The sequence below is a fragment of the Schistocerca nitens genome, chromosome 4, assembly GCF_023898315.1.
Source record: "Schistocerca nitens isolate TAMUIC-IGC-003100 chromosome 4, iqSchNite1.1, whole genome shotgun sequence".
In the NCBI taxonomy this organism is placed as follows: Eukaryota; Metazoa; Arthropoda; class Insecta; order Orthoptera; family Acrididae; genus Schistocerca; species Schistocerca nitens.
In genome coordinates, this window is record NC_064617.1 from 334317280 (window position 1) to 334337848 (window position 20569).

The window sequence follows — 20569 nt, forward strand, 5'->3', positions numbered from 1 at the left end:
AATTCCATACCAAATGAATCTACTAAGCTATCTCCATCTGTTATACTGAAAAATGTTGAACCACCTAGCAAAATTAAAGAATTAGTAACCTTTCCTACATCTCGTCGACTACGACACCATGAAATAATTGACATTGCGCTGAACAACATCAAACGTGCCGCAGAGCGCCGGAGAAGACAGCAAAAACAGGTTTGTACACGCTGTGACTTTCACATTGGACAGAAGATATTAGTACGCACACATTATTTATCTAATAGAGGAAAAAGTAGATGTAGTAAATTTGAGCTTCTATATGCAGGTCCATATCGAATTCGCAGCATTCCTCACCCCAATGTAGTACGTGTCAAAACTCTGAGAACCAGAAAAACCAAAGGGAATCACCACATCTCCAACATCAAACCTTTTATTGAATGAACATACTTTATTATTTATCACACTGTAATGCCATTTCCTGATTTTTTTATGACCACTTATGCAATTATATTCACATGAACACTTACTGATGATTATCGTATTTTTTCTTGGGAAGTGCCCAGCAAGGTAAGGTTAGCAGGTCGCTTTTCTTGTCGTTACACATCAGACCGTGCATATTTTTCCTGATAAACTTACATATTTTATGACCAATTATGCAATTCTATCTAGTGACATATTAATTTTATCATATTCTTTCCCCATTAAAGTCTTCAACTCTCGCCTCTATCAACTACACAACATACAAGCTGAACAAAGAGAGGCATTTCTTGTCGTTACACATCAGACCGTGCACCTTTTCCATTCTTCATGTATATATGATTGTTTTACTGTTTTGTTTGCATGCACTATGAAATATTTAAGATATAACAAACACCAGTTGACTTTGACATTTTGCCTTATGATATCTCAACATCGTGACTATTTTTACATTTTTTTTTGCTGCTACATTGTGATACTCTGTGTACATTTTTGCATCTGAGCACTATGTTTTTGACATATTACGTTTTCTGTCATGCTATGCTGTATGCTCAATTATATCACTAGAAACCAGCTTTTATTTAATGGGTATATGATTTAAATGCAAGACATTAATCATTGTTCATCATTTTCAGAAAGAAATAACGTGTAAAAGAAATAAATTAAACAGAAATGGGGATTTCACCTTCGGAATGAACGAAAGAAGATGCAATACCTCGTCACAAAGAGTAAATGGATCAGAATTAACAAGCATTAACAAGAATTTACTATACACATCGTATGATTGCAGTCTTAACTAATTTTTTCTTTCAGAATACGAGGCGATTGATGCAGGCTGTCAGACAGAACTACACATCTTAGTTTTATTGATGAAATATGCTAGAAATAAGGAACTTTATACTATGAATAGTTGTATAATGAAGTGACTTTTTTTGCAGATGATAATGAATGATGATGAATAGTGATGAAGAATATGCTACTATGGATAATGAAGTTTTTCTTTACAGGTGATGATAATAATGGAATTATGTTGATATGGATAATGAAGTTTTTCTTCACAGGTGATGATAATAATGGAAATATGTTGATATGGATAATGAAGTTTTTCTTTGTAGGTGATGATAGTAATGATAATGAAGTTTTTCTTTGCAGATAAGGATAATGTTGAAGTTTATGTATTAATGCTATGTAGTTATTTAAGTATTTGTTGCAGTTCATTTTGACAGTATGTCTTATGTCGCATGGTATGATGACTGAAGGTTTTGGAAAGGACAGCTAGAGAACATATATATTTAATACACATTTCATTACCTGTTAATTCGAAGTTCATTACTTTTCAGCATAATATGCGTTTCTTCTTTCAGTTTAATAATACAGTTTGTATTTTTTGCAAGAGAAATTATTCATGAAATTAATGTGCTATAAGCAGTTGGTCATTAAACCTGTGTCATTCATGAATGTGATCACATATACTCTATTTGTTTCATAACCTTGCTACAGCTGACTCATGACGAATGACGTTACAAATCTTCATTTGCAGCAATAAGTCAAATGCAAATATTGTTATGCCCCCAGCAATTAATTATCGATCCCAACGCAATGCATTGCTAGCACAAAAAAAGTATTACCAGTCCCAAATAATGCTACCAACTTAAAAGAGTTATGAGTAATACTGAATGATGTTTTCTAATCACAGACTTTAAGTAATAGTTACAGAGTGTTACATTTTAATTATGTCTTATGTCACTTGAATGATGAGTTCTGAGTAATAGTGAATGATATTTTGTAATAATGCATGCATGCACTACACTAATTAACTCCTGTTTTGAATGATGACTTCTGATGATTTGTAACTGGCCAATGAGTGCAAATAATTATTTTTAAATATGTCATATGTCACTTGAATGATGAAAAATGTTTTGTAATATTCAATACTTGCTGACCAACGAATGCCACTGTTTCTTACACTTTAAATGTGTATTATGTCACTTTTATGCTATATGTATGAATACCAGTAGCTTGATGCTACACTCTTTAACTCCTGTTTTGAATGATGACTTCTGATGATTTGTAACTGGCCAAATGAGTGCAAATAATTATTTTTAAATATGTCATATTTCACTTGAATGATGAAAAATGTTTTGTAACATTCAATACTTGGTGACCAACGAATGCCACTGTTTCTTATACTTTAAATTTATGTCACTTTAATGCTATATATATGAATACCAGTAGCTTGATGCTACATTCATTAGCTCCTGTTTTGAAGATGACTTCTGATGGTTTGTAACTGGTCAATGAGTGCCAATGTTCTCTGTAAACAGATTACTTATGAACATTATTCAGTAATCCTTCATCCATGGTAAAGAAATGTTCAGTAACTGGCAATGAGTGCCACGAATTCCTCAAATCAGTTGTTAGACTAGTGTAATTCTCAATGATGACTGGCATAAGACTTAATGTCTTTCCCCTAATTACCAGAAATTACTGCAATATCCGTTTGTCCTGTCTATCCTCATGCTCATGGAGCACTATATATGGTTTTCGCACTAATTCTACGTTGGTGTACCTTACAAGAACGTGGTGTTGACACGACATGCTTTCCACCACTTTGAGCGATGGAGATGTTATTATGGTCCCACTGTTTGGTGTACCTAATGTACTACCAAAATGATAACATGGAATATTACTACGACATTTCAGTATCTTGGCTACACTGATTAAAACTTCAGGGAATAGAACTTCAGATTGTCTCACTTGGTGTTGTGCTTCTGTAGAAAGATATGGACTTTCAGTGCAGCTGCGTGCAACCTAATGTGCTACAACCATGATGCAATCCTTCCCTTTCCTATCCTAGTTCTTGTAAAATAGTAAAAAAAAACTACAGTGCGTGTGCACTTATGTCATTTGTTAATATGATTTGTATCCATTGCGTATACATTTTGTGATTTGCTGATATATTCTGAGCTACAGTGCATGTGCACTTTATGTCATTTGTTAATATGATTTGTACTCATTGCCTATACATTTTGTGATTTCCTGATATGTTCTGTACTACAGTACGTGTGCACTTTTGCCATTTGTTAATATGTTTTGTACTCATTGTGTATACATTTTGTCATTGCTTGATATGTTCTGTACTCAGTGCATGTGCACTATATTTTATTTCATGTTCTTCACTTATATATATGTATATATTCTGTGATTGTAAACTTAGTTAATTAGGAAAAATTTGTTGCTCATGGCAAGTCCAATTGACTCACCATCGCAGCCAAATTTTAGCCCCCCCCCCAGTGGAGGGTTATGTAAGAGTAAGCGATGTATGTGCTGCCTGCAACAGGCAAGACTTAGGAGAGTCTCTGACCAGAGAGCAGTATGTAGTTAGTTGTTGCTTGTCGCTAGTCGGCATCAGTCTGCATTAGTCTTCAGTAGTCTGCGTGAGTCGGCAGTAGTCGACAGTAGACGGCGCGTGTCTGCACTTGTGTGCAGTCTGCTCTGGTCGGGACTCTGGAGGATGAGTATTATTGTAGAAGGTAAAGAAGCAGCCTTGTGCATATTTAATAATGTATGTCAACTGTCATTCAATTTCTTTTAAAAATTGCCCCAATAATAATTTTTATAATATAAAGTATTTTTTTTAAAAAAGCATTCATTTGAATTTAAAGATTTTATTCAATGGATTATCTTTCCTTTCATGAATCACAAAGCATAGGCCAGCATTGCACGGAGCTGTGCCAAAAATTTTTTTTATGTAAGAGCAGATATATTTGCAGTTTTTATTGAGGTAAGAATTTTTTTTATTCAGAATACAGGGCCGTGGCGCAGCGCTGCTGTCGTCATAAATTTTACCAGGTTACTGAATTTTTTTAATTTTGGTGTTTAGGAATTTTTCTGTTTCGAACTTAACATTAAATGAGAAAAGAATTTTGTGGTTACATTAAATGTGAATGCATTTCTGCATGGAGACTATAAATGGGAACCAATCTTGTGCAGAAATAACAATATTTAAAAATTCATTTAATTATTATTTCCGTGGGGAGTTTACACATGGTTCATATTTTTTTATTAAATATTTTTGTGGGGAGGCTACACTTGGTTTATTTTTTAAATATTTTTGAGGGGAGTTACAATGTTTGATATAATTTTTACTTCCTGTTATTCTATTTTCGTTTGGAACATTTGTGTGTGTTGTTTTAATTACTTTTATTTATCTGTCATAATATTTAAAGAGTTTAAAATGCCAATCTCTTGTTTAAAAAGAAAAAAATAAAATAACTTTTTAATACTGACTAATTAAAAGTTTCAAAAATGATTTTCGTCACAGGACATACTTTTTAGTGGATGGTACTGGTGATACACTCATTTAAAATATAAATTTTCTTTGAGTTCCCACAAAATAGTGGAGATGAAGTTTAAACAAAAGAAGTGATTTTAAACAAAATGTGAGTTTGGTAGTAAACTTAAGCAAAATGAGGAATGAAAACATTGAATTCATTAACATATAAAAATATAAAAGTCGAAGTTAATATAAAAAATAATTAAAATCAAATTAATGTAGAGTCCAAATCAAAAACGAATTATAGGAAGAAAAAAGAAATTGTTGGAGAGAAGATAAAGCGAGAAAAAATAATTGCGATTTTGAGCAATGAAAAAGTTTAGTGATGAAAACAGAGACATTGTTTACATTGATGAAACTCATGCTATCGTTACAAGTAAGTGGAAAAATTTTGGAGTGACAGTATAACTCATAGTTTCCTCAAACCAATATCAAAGGGACAAAGCATAATAATAACGCATGTACACGGTGAAAATGGCTTTATTCCTAATGCACTAATTATGTGTAAACAAATCAACCAACACAACATTATGACAACTGCATGAAACAACTAATTTAAGAAAAATGGTTTGATGGGAATGGTGTTTTCCAATTTAAAACCTAACCCTGCACTAATTAGTGACAATGATCCCTGTCACAATGTTACAATAAAAAAATCTCCAATGCCTGATTCTACTAAAGGCGATATTAGAAAGTGGATAATAAATGAACATATCCCATTTTTGGATGACACGCTGAAACCTATTCTGGATGAGCTTATTCAAAGAATGAAGCCAAGGACTATCAAGTGATCCATCGATAATATTCTACAAACTGCAGGCCATATTGCCTTGTGCCTTCCTGCTTATTAACACCCAGAGCTAAATCCAAATGAGAATATTTGGTCTATTGTGAAAGGTTGGGTAGTTTCTAGGAACATCTGTGAAACATTTGTGTGACGTGAAATTAAACTCATTGAGTCAAGAAGATTGAACTCCGTCATATGAACACATTAAAAAATTGAGCGAGAATATATGCAGCAAGAAATCTCCTTCAACAATGAAATTAATAAAATAATAATACCGTTAGGTGGCTTAAGTAGTAATAGCGAAAGTGATTATGGTGATCTGCTAGAGAATTGGAAGGAGTAATTGTGCTGCTTGATAGTGATTGAAGGCGAGTTCTTGCAGTCAATGTTTACTGTTCAGCACACATACGTTCATGCTGAGCTCTGCGCCAGTTCTGCCATGACATCAGATATCTGCCACCGATTGTAAGCCCATTTCTTAATGTATAATGATTCCAATATCACTCACATGTTGGTATTGTGTCCTTTGTTGTGGGTAAGTAACACTGCCACTGACTTCGAAATTTTCCATTTTTTTCTTCATTGAATGAGAGTGTCATAGATTTACCCTTTCCAGTTTCACACCAGAGGCTGCTTCTAGGCTTAAGTGAACGCCAGCTATATGCATTAGTAGTTATTTATAGCTAATACAGCCTTCTACAAATTCCCTGAATCTTGATTTATTCAAACTGTTCCTTCTGGGAGGTACAAACAGACACAAGTGTTTGCATTGTACCCATCACAAATCTAGTAAATTACTGTGGCGAATTTATTTGTATTAAATAGAAAAATATGACCTACAAACAAAACACTTGACTAGCATTTAGGGCAAGTCAGATGTAAGCCTTCATTCCTATTAATTCGGTTGTGTTTGCTAAATCACTCCAACAAAATACTGAGATTATTCATTCAACTGGAACAAAGACAATTAAAAGGATTAAATAGGGCGTCTTATTGAAAACATGAGAAGAGTCTCATGAATGAGAAACAAATAAAACAATTGGTAGCTATTCTGGTGTAAATTAGTACAGTAACTTCCATAAGTCTGTAAATGGATGTACGATTAAGTTCATAAAATAATGACACTCCAAGAGACAGCTATTACGAAGACGTGAGTAGAGCTTGTTCGGTGTCAGGAGGCACATTCCAAGTTCACTCCTTTCCAGTTTTTTCCTTGGAGGGACGGTGATGACCTGTGGTCGCCAGAAGGTGCCGTGAAAGAAGGTGCAGAATTTGTTATTTATTTCTATAAAAATAGAGGAAGCGTCTTGACTCATGGTTGGCATCGTTTGTCAATGTCCACTGATGATTTGCGCCATAAGTGGCCTTCAATCCGCTAACAGCAGCTGAACCACAACTTCGTTCCAACCGGCTACTGCACTGGTGGTTTGCCACTTGCACTGGTCCTGGCTCTGGCTGTACTGCAATGCCATGGCAGAGTGATGGCGGCACATGTGTTGAACTTCCACACACCGACTTGGGAGGTGCTCTATCCCCTCCCGCTCACTACCCTTTTTTGTCATCCACTGTACCGCAATGATGGTTGCTGTGTAGCCGCGAATTTTGACGATATTGACCCACCATTTAGGCAGGCCCTATTCAGTCCTCCAGAATGTCAGTAACGCTGGTGTCCTCATCCTGCTAGGACAGAAAGACCTCCAGGACCTCCCATCTGCGACAGAGGCAGACTATGGAGTTGAACTCTGTGACAGGTGATTATGGTGAGGTAGGTTGCTTTTGTCCATATCATGCAGGAAATCTACGAGGGTTGTTTTTTAAGTAAGGTCCGTTTTTATTTTTTAAAAAAGTTACAAATACTTTTGTAAAAAAACTTTTATTTTCTGATTCTACACACTTTTACCTATTTTTCTACATAGTTGCCTTGTTTATTTAAGCACTTGTCATACCGTACAACTAAGTTTTTAATTCCCTCTTCAAAGAATTCGGCCGCCTGCTCCGACAGCCAAGAGTTCACGGCCACTTTCACTTCATCGTCGTCATTGAAATGCTGCCCGCCAAGATGGTGTTTCAGGTACCGGAAAAGGTGAAAATCGCTAGGAGCAAGGTCGGGGCTGTATGTTGCATGGTCCAAAACTTCCCAGCCAAAAGAACCAATCAAATCCCGAGTCTTTTGAGAGGTGTGAGGCCTAGCATTATCGTGCAGGAGCAAAACTCCTTTTGTTAGCATGCCGCGCCTTTTGTTTTGAATTGCTCTGCGGAGCTTCTTTAGAGTTGCACAATAGGCATCTGAGTTGATTGTCGTTCCTCGTGGCATAAAGTCCACTAACAAAACACCGTGCCGGTCCCAGAACACAGTTGCCATAATCTTGCGCTTTGACAGCGTCTGTTTGGCTTTGACCTTGACGGGTGAGGTTGTGTGTCGCCATTCCATCGATTGTCACTTGCTTTCGGGAGTGATATGGGATACCCATGTTTCATCTCCAGTGACAATTTGACTCAACATGTCATCCCTTTCTTCCTCGTAACGAATCAAAAAGTCCAATGAAGTGGCAAATCTCTTCCCTTTGTGGTCCTCTGTGAGGAGTCTGGGTACCCACCGAGAACACAGTTTCTTAAAGTTTAGGTTTTCAGACACAATTTTGTACAAAACCGATCTTGAAACTTGTGGAAATTCCAAAGAAAGAGTGGAAATTGTGAATCTTCTGTCCTCACGAATCTTTGTTTCGACTGGAGCCACCAAATCATCAGTGATCACAGAGGGCCGACCTGAGCGTTCTTCGTCATGGACGTTTTGACGGCCATTTTTAAACTCTCTAACCCATTGACGCACTTTACCTTCACTCATTGCATTAAAGCCATAAACTTCTGTTAACCGACGATGAATTTCTGCAGCTGATAGGCTTCTCGCGGTCAAAAAACGTATCACTGACCGTATCTCACACGCGGCGGGCGATTTAATAATCGTAAACATTATAAAGTAGCACAGCGATGCGTACACGTCAGCTACAGAGCTGCAACTTGCATCAGTGTGAACGGGAAAGATGCCAGCAAGTGGCGCGGTGGCTTGTTGCGGCGTCCGCGCAAACTACGGGACTATACGCGTGAACGGCCCTTACTTAAAAAACAACCCTCATATAACAGACTTGTGCCAGTCGTCACTTCGCTGCGATCAGGGAATCAAGCGTGAATGTCATGTACACCATCGATCTGTCTGACCAATGACTTGATGAGCTAAACTGCTGGGGTATTTATGGAGCAAAGTAGTGGCTTATGTTTACCTGATGTTATCCATTATGACTGCATAGGGCTTGATATCGCGAAGGTATCAGCGTTTTCCATTATGCTGTGCTTGCTTAGCGAGTTTGTTACAGTATAGAACTGATTCGTAAGAACTCTTGGTTCTGTTTCTTGCATTCGCCTTAGCCTTTCTTTCGTCCCATAACGAAGGTGACGCGACCCTGTTTGGCTGTTTTGACCCACTACATCCTGCTAAAGTCTGCTCCCTGTCTCGCCAGTGACACTGATGTGTGTTCTGCTCGATGGCTATATGTTTTCACTTCGGCCACATCGTTTAGACATTGCTGTAATATAGCAAGATAGCTTCACTCTGGGACTTTGAAAATTATATCCGTTTCACTGCCATATACAAGGTTGGTACACAACAATATCTAAGCTGTTTCTGCCAACAATTATCGAAAGAAGAGAGTTTCGAATAATACTGGTCACTTAATGTTACATAGAGCTTACATTTTATGATATTAATAAAAATACATCATCATCACATCATTGACATCACCACCACCACCACCATCTTGTACAGTTTTCCAACACTGGCAGGGTCTGCTTGGAACACAACCCTCTCTATCGTCTCCAATTTACCCAGTCTTCTCGTCTGAATGATTTCTTCCACTCCTTTTAACTACTTGTCCCTTGACTGTCCCCTTGTATCTGTCCCCCATACAATGCATCTTCCTAAGCATCATTGTCACATCGATTCTCTTCATGTGACCATACCTTTCATGAAGAGTTACTTTCCTGCAAAAAACTTCATTTCACTTGCTTGCACTATACGTTTTCTCTTCGCTTCATGAATCTGCATCCTGCAATATGTAACAGAACTTACAAAAAGTATGAGTATTTGTATGACTACAAAATACGCATAATACTACATGTGACATAACTAGTGTCCACTCTAAGACAAAAACAAGGTGCACCACGAACTTCTCACCTGAATGGGACGGAAATAGGTAGATTTGATGTTACCTACATGCGAAAACAACTGATTAAAATTTCAGAAAAAATGGTTTATTTAGTCAATAGAATGAGCTTCACAAACTAAGAAAGTCAGTAATACGAGGCCTGTTCAGAAAGTAAGCTCCGATTGATTGCCAAATTGAAACCACAGTGAACATCAGAAATGTTTTACTTGTAACAATTAGCTACACCTTTCAGCTACTTCTCTACGTAGTCGCCGTTCTGACTTAGACTTTTGTCATAGCGTTGTACCAACTTTTCAATAGCCTCATCATAGAAGGCAGCCGCCAGTGCTTTCCGCCAATTCTCCACGCTGGCCTACACCTCGTTGTCTGTGTCAAAATGTTGTCTTCAAAGACAGCGGTTCATGTGACCAGAGATGAAACTCAGGGGGAGACAATTGCGGACTGTATTGTGGGTAATCTCACATTTCCATTTGAAAACGATGCAGGAGCATCTTCATTGCCCCTGCAGAATGCGGCTGAGAATTGTCTTGAAGAAGAAACAGCACGACAGTTATGTAATGTTAGCTGCATAGCTCCAGGCGAAATTTCTCACCTGGCCCTCGTACTTGGCGGCAGACACTATTTTCTAGACATCTTTACGCACTCACTGCGAGCTCAGAATTGAGAAGAGCGACGTGATGCTAACTGGGGTTATACTAGAGACACTACCCAACACATCTGTGCAAAGCTTTATCGGATTTTCATAGTCGTTTCCATTTCGCGACCGATCGGAGCTTACTTTCTGAACGCCCCTCGTACATTGGTCCATCTCTGACCCTTATGCAAGCAGTTACTGGACTTGGCACTGATTGATAGAGTTGTTGGATGTCCTCCAGTTGGTGCATTAGCTGGTTGGATGGTCCTGCCCATAATGCTCCAAACGTTCTCAGTTAGGGAGAGATCTGATGACCTTATTGGCCAAGATGGAGTTTGTCAGGCATGAAGACCAGCAGTAAAAACTCTCACTGTGTGTTGGCAGGTGTTATCTTAATGAAATGTAAGCCCAGGATAGCTTCTAATAAAGGCCAACTAAACAGGAGATGGAATATCGTCGAAATATTGCTATGCCGTAAGAGAGTCGCGGATGACTATCAAAGGCATCCTGCTATGGAAAGAAATGGCATGCCAGACCTATCACTCCTGGTTGTCGTGGCGTGTAACAGGCAACAGTCGGGTTGGTGTCCCACTGCTCTCCATGGCGTCTCCATGCACGTCTTTAGCCTGGAATTTCATTGACTGGGGTAGAAGTGTTTTCAGTGACGAGCCACGCCTTGAACTGAGCCTTGATGACCAGCTGGCCGCGGTGGTCTAGCGGTTCTGGCGCTGCAGTCCGGAACCGCGTGACTGCTACGGTCGCAGGTTCGAATCCTGCCTCGGGCATGGGTGTGTGTGATGTCCTTAGGTTAGTTAGGTTTAAGTAGTTATAAGTTCTAGGGGACTTATGACCTAAGATGTTGAGTCCCATAGTGCTCAGAGCCATTTGAACCATTTGAACCTTGATGACCAGCAAAGAAGTGTCTGGAGACACGCTCTACAGCGACAGTTCTGTTAGCCAACATATGGCCTGACAGCCAGGAGTGATGGCCTGGGGTGCCATTCCATTTCATAGCAGGACCCCCATTGTTTGTCATAAGCAGCACCCTTACAGCACAGCAGTACATCGACAATATTCTACGTCCTGTTTTGTTGCACTTCACGCCAAGCCAGCCTGGGCTTATATTTCACAAGATAGGCCCGCTTGCACACAGTGAGAATTTCTACTGCTTGTCTTCACACTAGCCAAACCCTAACTTGGCCAGCGAGATCACCAGATATCTTCCCAGTTGAGGAACATCTGAAGCTTTATGGGCAGGGCCTACCAACCAGCTTGGGGTTTTGACATTCTACCACACCACTTGGACAGAATTTGACATTATATTCCCTTCAGAAAACATCGAACAGCTTTATCAATCAGTGCCAAGCTGAATAACTCCTTGCATAAGGGCCACATGTGGACCACGCTATTGACTTGCTCAATTTGCTAAGCTCTTTCTGTTGGATAAATCATTCAATTGTTCTGAAATTTTAATCATTTGTTCAGGTGTACATGTACATCACATCTATCGATTTCTGTCTCAACTGGATAACTCCTGCATGGTGTGTTACTTTTTTTGGCTTGGAATGTATAAAATGTTTGCTATTTCACCTTATTTTTCTGGGGGTCATTTTGGTTCATATAATTCCTCTCACACATCTCATAAAACTAACAGCTTGACTAGCATGTTCACTTATCTCTTTGTCATTCTTTCCATTTTTCTACTCTATACTCCATGAGTACTTGAAACTTTCCTCTCTTTTTAGCTGCTTCCCATCCAGTATTATGTTTACTGTAAGCTTACATGTTTTCTTATTCTCAATACCAACATGCTCCTCTGTATTCTTTTCGAGAACTTGTAATAACGATATATATTTCAATTAATTCTCTTAAGAAATTTGTTAATGAAGTAGAGAAAGTTGAAAAAGAAAAAAAAGATCAGTAAATGTTAGAGATTATTTTTATGTTTGGCCATTTAGTGGCATAACTTTTTATACATGCTGCTCAGTAAAGAACAAAAATGGCTGCTTTTAAATATTTTGTAGATAATTCATATTTATAATATTGGTTATGTTAACAGAGCTGTCAGTTTCATAAAGATATATTTAGTTTATAACAAATTTCATTGAAAATATGGATTAGTATTTCGTTAAGATCAGTACTTTGAACAGGATTCAGCAGCATATCTTTCTGTTTAGTAAAACTGAGCTGCGTTTAAGGACTACATGACAATATGGTGTGAAAATTGTGAAAATGTGTTAACTTTTTTTATAGTCTCTAAACTGAAAAAACTGCATTAGCTTATTTTTATAATAGCATTTTATAAGTTACGTTCTGCGCTCCTCTGAACAGGGTTTATTATGAATTGTAATTCTAATTTACAGCATCCTTGAGTCTTCTATTTGCTTATTTTTAATGTCTTTTCCAGTGGTCAGTGGAAGCCTCTTATGTATTCTGCACTTCATATTTTGTATCAATGAACTGACGATAGATCACTTCTTCAAGTGTTACTAACAACCTAATTTTTAAGTCCTTGCTATTGATATACATCGTTTCCCTTTCTACAGCATTTTCTGTGGCATATAGTTTTGTGATATACTTAAAATATTTTTCTTCCAATTCAGAGAATCAAACACATTGTCCCAAGTTACAAAATATCATTAGCCTAGAATTTGTATACTAATGGATAAAATACATTCACCCAGTATCTCTAAATATCATCATTAGTGCAAGAAATTCTCACAAATTCAAGCTGTATGTTAAGTACTGGTGACATAGTTCAGAATCCACAGGGAAACCTGAACCTGGCATGCTGGATGGGGATTTGAACCATCATCCTACCGAATACAAGTCATTTTTGCTATCCACAGCACCATCTCACTTGGCTGAAAAGTAAGCTTTCCTAAAAAAAAAAAAAAAAAAAAAAATTAACATGACTAGCAAATGTGAAATTCTACAGAAGTATTTTCACCTCCTTTTATGAAGAGAGACATAACTTCAGTAAATTCAAACAGTTTTGAATATTTACAATATAAAAACAACTAAATTCACAAGTTTCTCTTTAATTCACTTTGTTTAATTTTGTGTATAATCACTATTTTTTAAGTATAAGAACTATGTGATGGACATTACTTCTTTTGATACAGTGAATGTCACATACATGGTTCTTTAGTGACCAGTAGAGGCCAGTCTTAGAAATCTCTTTAAAATATGTGCATGTCCCGATGATGACTTTTTCATTTGAGCAGAATTTTAACCTGTAAACAATTTATTCACGTCTAGGTTCAAGAAGGTATAAATTTGAGTAAATGCAGAGAGTATGGCAGTGTCTCACGCTGCAGATCATGCATTTTGTGGCGCCAAACCCAAATAAATGTGGTGATTTTCTGTCTTGATTAAACATCACTTTCTTCTCCTCCAAATGAGTCTATGTTTATTTTAAATTTCTGTCGGAGTGGCGGTCCAGTATCCTACTGTAATATCGACCACTGGCTGTAGTTATAAGACACCATTCATATCCCAAAAAAATTCATCACTGTAGCTTTTAGAGTCAATATGACCATCTTCGCTTTTTCTGGAGCAGCTTCACTAAAAGCAACCGATTATTTTGATGTTTCTAATTTTTGGAGTATAATGACGAATCGAGGTATGATTGGTGGTGACAAATCTAGTGAAAAAGACTTTTGAATTTTTGTTAAATTGCTGGGAAAACTAAGCCTTGAAATTGGAAGTTGCATCTGCTTGTCCATCTTCAGCAAATGTGGTTCACATTGGGCTGTCAATTGTTTCTTCCATCAATTTCCATGGACTCTGTTATTTAGTGTACTTTCATACTATGATCAGAGGGATCATGTCATGGTCTTTTTTTAACGAGTTCTTTGGTAGCCACATCTGATGGAGCGTTCTCGGTGATGCTCGTGAAAAACGTGTGTTTGACCACATTTAAATTCGTTGAACCAACTGCTAACTCTTACCACAAATCATCATTAAAAACACCCAATTTTCATGTTCGCCTCCTCACTTGTTTTCCTATCAGAAGGAAAAAAAACGATTCACTGAAAGACACTACACTTTGATTAGTGGAAATTATATAGTACAAGTATCGAAAATGGCTGTTCATCTAACAGATGGTGACATACAATGGTAATAACTCTTACAAAAATTGCGACCTCCTCATGTGCTAAAACTTTCCTGTTCCTCGGTTGTTTCTCAAACCCATTGTTTCTTTTGAGTCCAACCCCACTAAAAACCTGTTTTCCTTGTGCCCTTTCTAGCTTCTAAAAATGATACTCTGACATATGTAACCCCTTCTATATTTCTAATGAGAGTCCCAAACTCCTTCCTCCCCCGCTCTTTAATTGTTGACTGTAAGCCCCAATAGTTTTCCCCTCTCTCTTCTTTGGTGGAGAAGGCTGTGCCTACTATAATCATTTTTATTGTTAAAATCAGCAGGAGTCACATAAATGTGTCATCTCTCATACAACATCAGCAGTTGTTTCTATTTGAAGTAAGACTCCTTACAGAGTTCATTATCCATCTCCATAGCTGATGTGCCAGCACCTCAAGCTGCCATGTGGAGGATGCAGGTTCAGTTTCTGTTACAGTCTGGGGTATTTCGTTGGTGGGAGGACTGGAGTCGGGCACACTGAGACTCATGAGGCCAGCTGAGGAGCTGCTTGAATAAAAAATAGTTGCTTCAATATCTGGAACACTGAGAACGACTGGGAGAGAGGTGCGTTGATCCCATGCTCCTCCATACTGCATCCAAATTACGCAAATTGGTAATGGACAATATGGCGACAATTCGGCACATCGTGATCTTCTTGACCTGACCTCTTAACTAGCATTTTTTTCACGCAAGTGATGCTCGATAATGTCGAGTCTGTATAGAAAGAAACTAAAGATTCGATGATGTTGCCATGTTTGCAGAAACATTTTCTTTAGTCTATTTAAAGTATCTGTTAATGGTGTTCCCTGACTCATACACTGTACCAAATGTATCTTTTTTGTGATTTTCCACTTTATATTCATCAAAATGAATTAACGAGACAGTTATAACGGACGTATAGTTCGTATTCTATAATAAAAATAATTAGAATAGTTTAGTTTGTAGCTATTGGGTTATCTGTCACTGTCTAGGCTTCAACTGGGTATGCTTGTAGGATGTAACTGCTTCCCTCAATCGATAACTAATGTTCTTACTTTCGCCCTTCACACTTTTATAATAATCAAACAATGGAATTAGCCCTATTTCTTAATTTTTCTTTTGGCAGGAAATGTAAGTAGGGAGGTTAACATATGGACTTTGTGACTTTGGCGAAGTTAAAGGTAGAATAGATTTTTATTAGTATTTAGTTATTAATACATTATTCAACTGAGGCTCTTTCCGTTAATAGTAACTGTTCCATGTCATCTCCCTGTTACCGGGACGGAGGATGCAAACTAGTTCCAGTATTCGACTTTCACAAAGACAAAACTAGTTGTGTTACTGGAATAGTATGAGACAAATACATATTTGGTAGAGCGCAGCATAAAATTCCTCAGATTGAGGGAACAAAACAGTTTGTCTTTTACTACCACGATAAAACAAATTTTTACGGTACTTAATGCTGGATCTTTTTCTCTTGTCCCTAGAATTTTATATGCTCCGCCACGTTTTGTGTTGTTGTATAAAGATCTTTGACAGTGCAGTGTTCCGTATAGTCATTGCTCGGTTCCCTTTTAACCGCTCGTAAAAAGTTGACTTAACGTTGCCAATATACTAAAGAATCTGGGATATTGTTATTCTTGCCATTTTTTGTAATAGTGTGACTTGCCAAAATTGTCAGTGTATAATACCGTCCGCAAAACTTTTCGCGTGTTTTCATACCGACGGAATGGAGATTACTTGTACGTACTGAAACACGTTTCAAATAATTCGGTTTTTGCACATGTGCAGACTGCGAACTTAACTTCCTGTTAGAACACGCACGTTTCCAAGGAAAACGACCGCGAGTGTAATTTCACGTCTCAAGTTTGCTTTGTGTAGTGCTGTGTGTGGTGTGTAAACACAAAACCATACGATGGCAGATGTTGCAACCAAGAAGGTGAGGGCTAAATACGATTAGTTGGATGAATGATATACCTTAAATAATTAATAATAATTGTAATGTATTAATTTTGCTGTTTATATTTGTCGCGTTTTACGTGCTGTTGTTCTGTTTAACACAGTAATATTGAATTTACTTTAAAAGCTTGAAATCAAGTCTGGTATGATTTACACCACAAATTTTAGTCACGCTCCTACTCATCTTCGGGGAATGAGTTAAGGATACGGAACGACGTCCTTTGAAAAAAAAAAAAAAAAACATTTGTGGAAATGTAATTGTGTGTTTTTATTGTTTCAGGTTCAAGAGTACAAAGATTCCCTGAAGTCAAAGGTAAATGTCAACACCGTGGCTATAACTCATACCAAAAATAACTTGAGTACATAATGACAATTAGGTATTGTTATATTATTTCTTTGTGTAATTTATAGTGGCACAAAGTTCCTCGCAAGTTCTATTATCCAGTCAGATAAATTTCGTTATTAAACTCGGCCAAGTAATTTGTTTTCGAGAAGCGCTCATATGGGAGGTGACGGTGAGCTTTACATTGGTGTCTTAAGTGCAAACATTTGACTTCTCTGTTTTTTGTACTCTTCTGTGATGTGTGGTTGGTATTTTAAAGCGGTGTATTGAAAACTCCAATGCACTTTGGAAACTGCACCAGAGTTGTTTCCATTGATGACATTTCTGAAGTTTTCGTCTGTTGGTTTACTTGAGTTTGCCTCATTTTCTTCCATTAAGGTTTTTCCAAGTAATGAATTATTGCTTGTATGGAATAAGATTTCCAACTTACAAGTATCATAAGTATTGTTGGAAAGTTGCATTAGTCATTATTAAATTGTCGAAATTTGAGTGATTATAGTATGTATGGCAAGGGATACACTTCTTTGTGCCATATAGTTTTATAATTATCAGACAATTTTGCCTCAGCACTGTGTGGATTGTAGTATATGCCACAGTTAAATAGAAATGTGATATGTGGTCTGCCAATACTTTTAGTGTTCTTGGTTCCCACAGTAAGAAGTACTAAATCATTTCAGGCGTTGCCAAGTTCAGAGGGTAGCCATTTAAGGAACAGTTAAAAGAAAACATTATTTTGTAGCCACAACTCTAATAATGAGTTTACTTGCAGTTACAGACATTTGCTAGTAATAACAAGAAAGAGTAAAATGTGAACCTATGCGATGTTGTTTAACCTGATCCATAACAACACATTGAAAGTTTGTAGCAATGATAGATTTTTGTTGCCATTAAATTAGATATAGCAGCAGTACCATTAGGTGTAAATTATTTAGTGGAAGCTGCGAGTTAATTGTTCACACAATACAAATATTTGGCAGCATATGATGTTTGGATCCTGTAATTAGAGTGTAGTTATTGCAACAGTATATATGCACACACACACACATCGCAGCAGTTTTGTTCCGCGTTGATTACATCAAAATGTTTCCCCGTTACATGGGCAGTTGTTCTGTTTGTACGAACATAATAACCATTCTCTTGTCCAGTCACTGCTATTATCAGATATTCTTTTATGTAAATTAAATGTGGTGAACAACAGAAACAAATTGCAACAGCCATAAGTGTCATCTCTGACTGACTTTGCCAACTGGCACCTGAAGTAACAATCACAAAAGCAGAAGGTATGACACTGCTCATTCTTTGGTTGTTGACCTGCTACCTGCCCTGTAAATGACTAACAGTCAGTCAGTCAGTCAGTTTTTCAGCTCCAGCTGTAGGTTGGCAACCTGTCAGTTTCATTTAGTCGTCTGGAGCTTGCTTCTGGGTGTTCGGTGAGAGCCATGAATAATAGTACGTTACTATTATTATTATTATTTTCTTTTTTTTGGGGGGGGGGGGTGGAGGGTGGGTAGATCTATGGAGTTATTAACACGGCAGATATACCTGTCTTCTGAAACAACCAATGATTGACACCAATAACAACACAACATTAGCAAAATAAAATCTGACAAATTTAATGGCCTCTTCCAGAATAAGAGGTTTTTGGCACAGGAGTGTACTTGTTAGTAATGCCTTCAACCCTTTTAAAAGATTGAAATTACATGATCACAATGGGAGAGTGGGGATTGTAATCATGGGTGTAAATGTAACTGTCGGTCGCACTGTGTGTTCACTATCTACAATACTTTGTTGGTCTGGTAAACAATGTGATCAAAGCCACCACCTACAAGATACACAGTGCCAGTCAAACTGTGACCACTGCCTATGTTAGACATCAGTGTATAATAACCATTCACAGATGGCAGGTGGCAGCACTGCAGTGGAGGGTATATATAAAGCATGTCTTTGGATGCGAACAACAGTGCAGTCATTGTTGTAATGTGGAAACGGAGCAGTTTATCTGATCTCAAAAGGTCATAATCGTTGGCTTTTGATCCAAGGGTGGGGGCATTTCCAAAACAGCTAAGTTTGTAAACTGTTTGTCTATCATCATGGCTAAAGCACACCATTTATGACAAAGTGATGCTACCCAAAACTGGCCCAGAGGCAGCTGTGGTGCGCCACATGCCATACATGACAGAGGTGAACAACGCTTGTGGAGATGTATATGGGTGAATTAATGTGGAACTGTTGAAAACTGACTGCTGCAATGCACCAGGGGGCCACCAGCGATGTTTCCTCAACTACCATCCAGTGTATGTTGCTTAAGGGCCTCTGCATCAGACACCTGGTTCATGCATCCATGCAAACTGCTGTCGATTGGGGACAAAGGTTTTAATTTGCTCGCCAGTACTGCAACTGGATGTCCACTGAGTGACGACAGTGGCCTTTCCAGATTAGTCATGTTTTATATTCCATCAGACAGATGGCCATTGGCCTGTAAAGATGAAACATCCGTAGCACCCTGTGACAATCATTGGAAGGGTTCAGGCCAGAGGAGGAATCATTAGTCTGGGGAATACTTTTGTGGCATTCTGTTGGTGATCCCATTCTGGAAAGTCAATCGATCAACAATTCAGTGTGTATCTATCCATGGGGTCCATGTCCACCCTTACATGCAGGTCATTTTGCTCAGCTGGTACCATCTATCAGCAGGGCAATGCAACATGTCATGCAGCTTGCAGTTTGTTTAAATGGTTCGAAGAACACTAGGATGAGTTTACTGTATTGGCCACCAAACTCTCTGGATTTAAAACCTACCTAGTGCAGCTGGACACAACACTGGAGTTTGCATTGCTCCAAATCACTGTCTGTACCTTCTAGGACCTTACTGACTGTTTTAGTGCATGTTTTACAGCAGCCCATGCTGCTAAAGGTGATTACTTGGGATTCTGGCAGGTTGACCGATCATCTGCTTCAGATTTTTGTACAAACGATTCTGCTTTGTCTGCGATATTTTGATGACTGACTTAGTTGTCCTAAAGTACTACAAACTGTGGTCTTAGCTGTGCTTGGCTCAGTTTCACTGTAGGTTTCTATTGCAGAATTGCATCTACATACATATTCTACAAGCTATCATACATCGCATAGCGGAGGATATCTTGTAACACTTATAATCACTTCCTTTCCTGTTTCATTCACAAATGGAATGATGGGCAAATGACTCTGTGCTTCCGTATATAAACTGTTCTGTCAGTTAGCTTCATGTGTGTTGTGAGGAAAATGTCTCCTAGCATATGGACCTTAGGACTGCTGCACGCCATTAATCACCACATTTGCAATCTCCTCTTTTGGGCATACGTCAGATAAAAAAAAAACACACAAAAAGCAGTAAGCAACCATAAAAACCTAACAATCATATCTCTAAGAGTTATCTGAGTGCGCTCTGCTTATCGAAAACAAATATGATTAATCCTAGTTTTCTGCAGAAAGAAATCGTTAGATTCAGCAATTGTCATTGGAAGCTGTATACTATTGCCCAGTTGTGTTCAACCAGTGTCAACAAGAGCCACTGACACATGAAGTGCACTTTAGCCCCAAACAACATACCAAAATAGTCACCTGTGTTTTCATTTCTGTAGATATGAAGAGGAGAAGATGGTAGACATCGTGGAGAATGTAGAGTCATTCCATGTCAAATCAACACACTTTAAATAAAAATTTCACCTCAGCCTC

The 20569-nt window shown here is 37.9% G+C and overlaps 1 protein-coding gene across 2 annotated transcripts in view; it reads left to right on the forward strand.

The window, feature by feature from the left end:
* The first annotated feature begins 16106 nt into the window (after nucleotides 1-16106).
* The window catches only part of LOC126252067 (proteasome activator complex subunit 3), a 38735-nt gene continuing 34272 nt past the window's right edge, over nucleotides 16107-20569 (forward strand). Inside the window, exons 1-2 of one of the 2 annotated variants that reach the window (XM_049952912.1) lie at nucleotides 16109-16492; nucleotides 16793-16825. In XM_049952912.1, coding sequence (XP_049808869.1) covers nucleotides 16469-16492; nucleotides 16793-16825 — 57 coding nt within the window. In that variant the 5' untranslated portion in view covers nucleotides 16109-16468. Of the gene's footprint in view, nucleotides 16493-16792; nucleotides 16826-20569 lie in introns of both variants that reach the window. The other variant, XM_049952913.1, reaches the window with a different exon arrangement.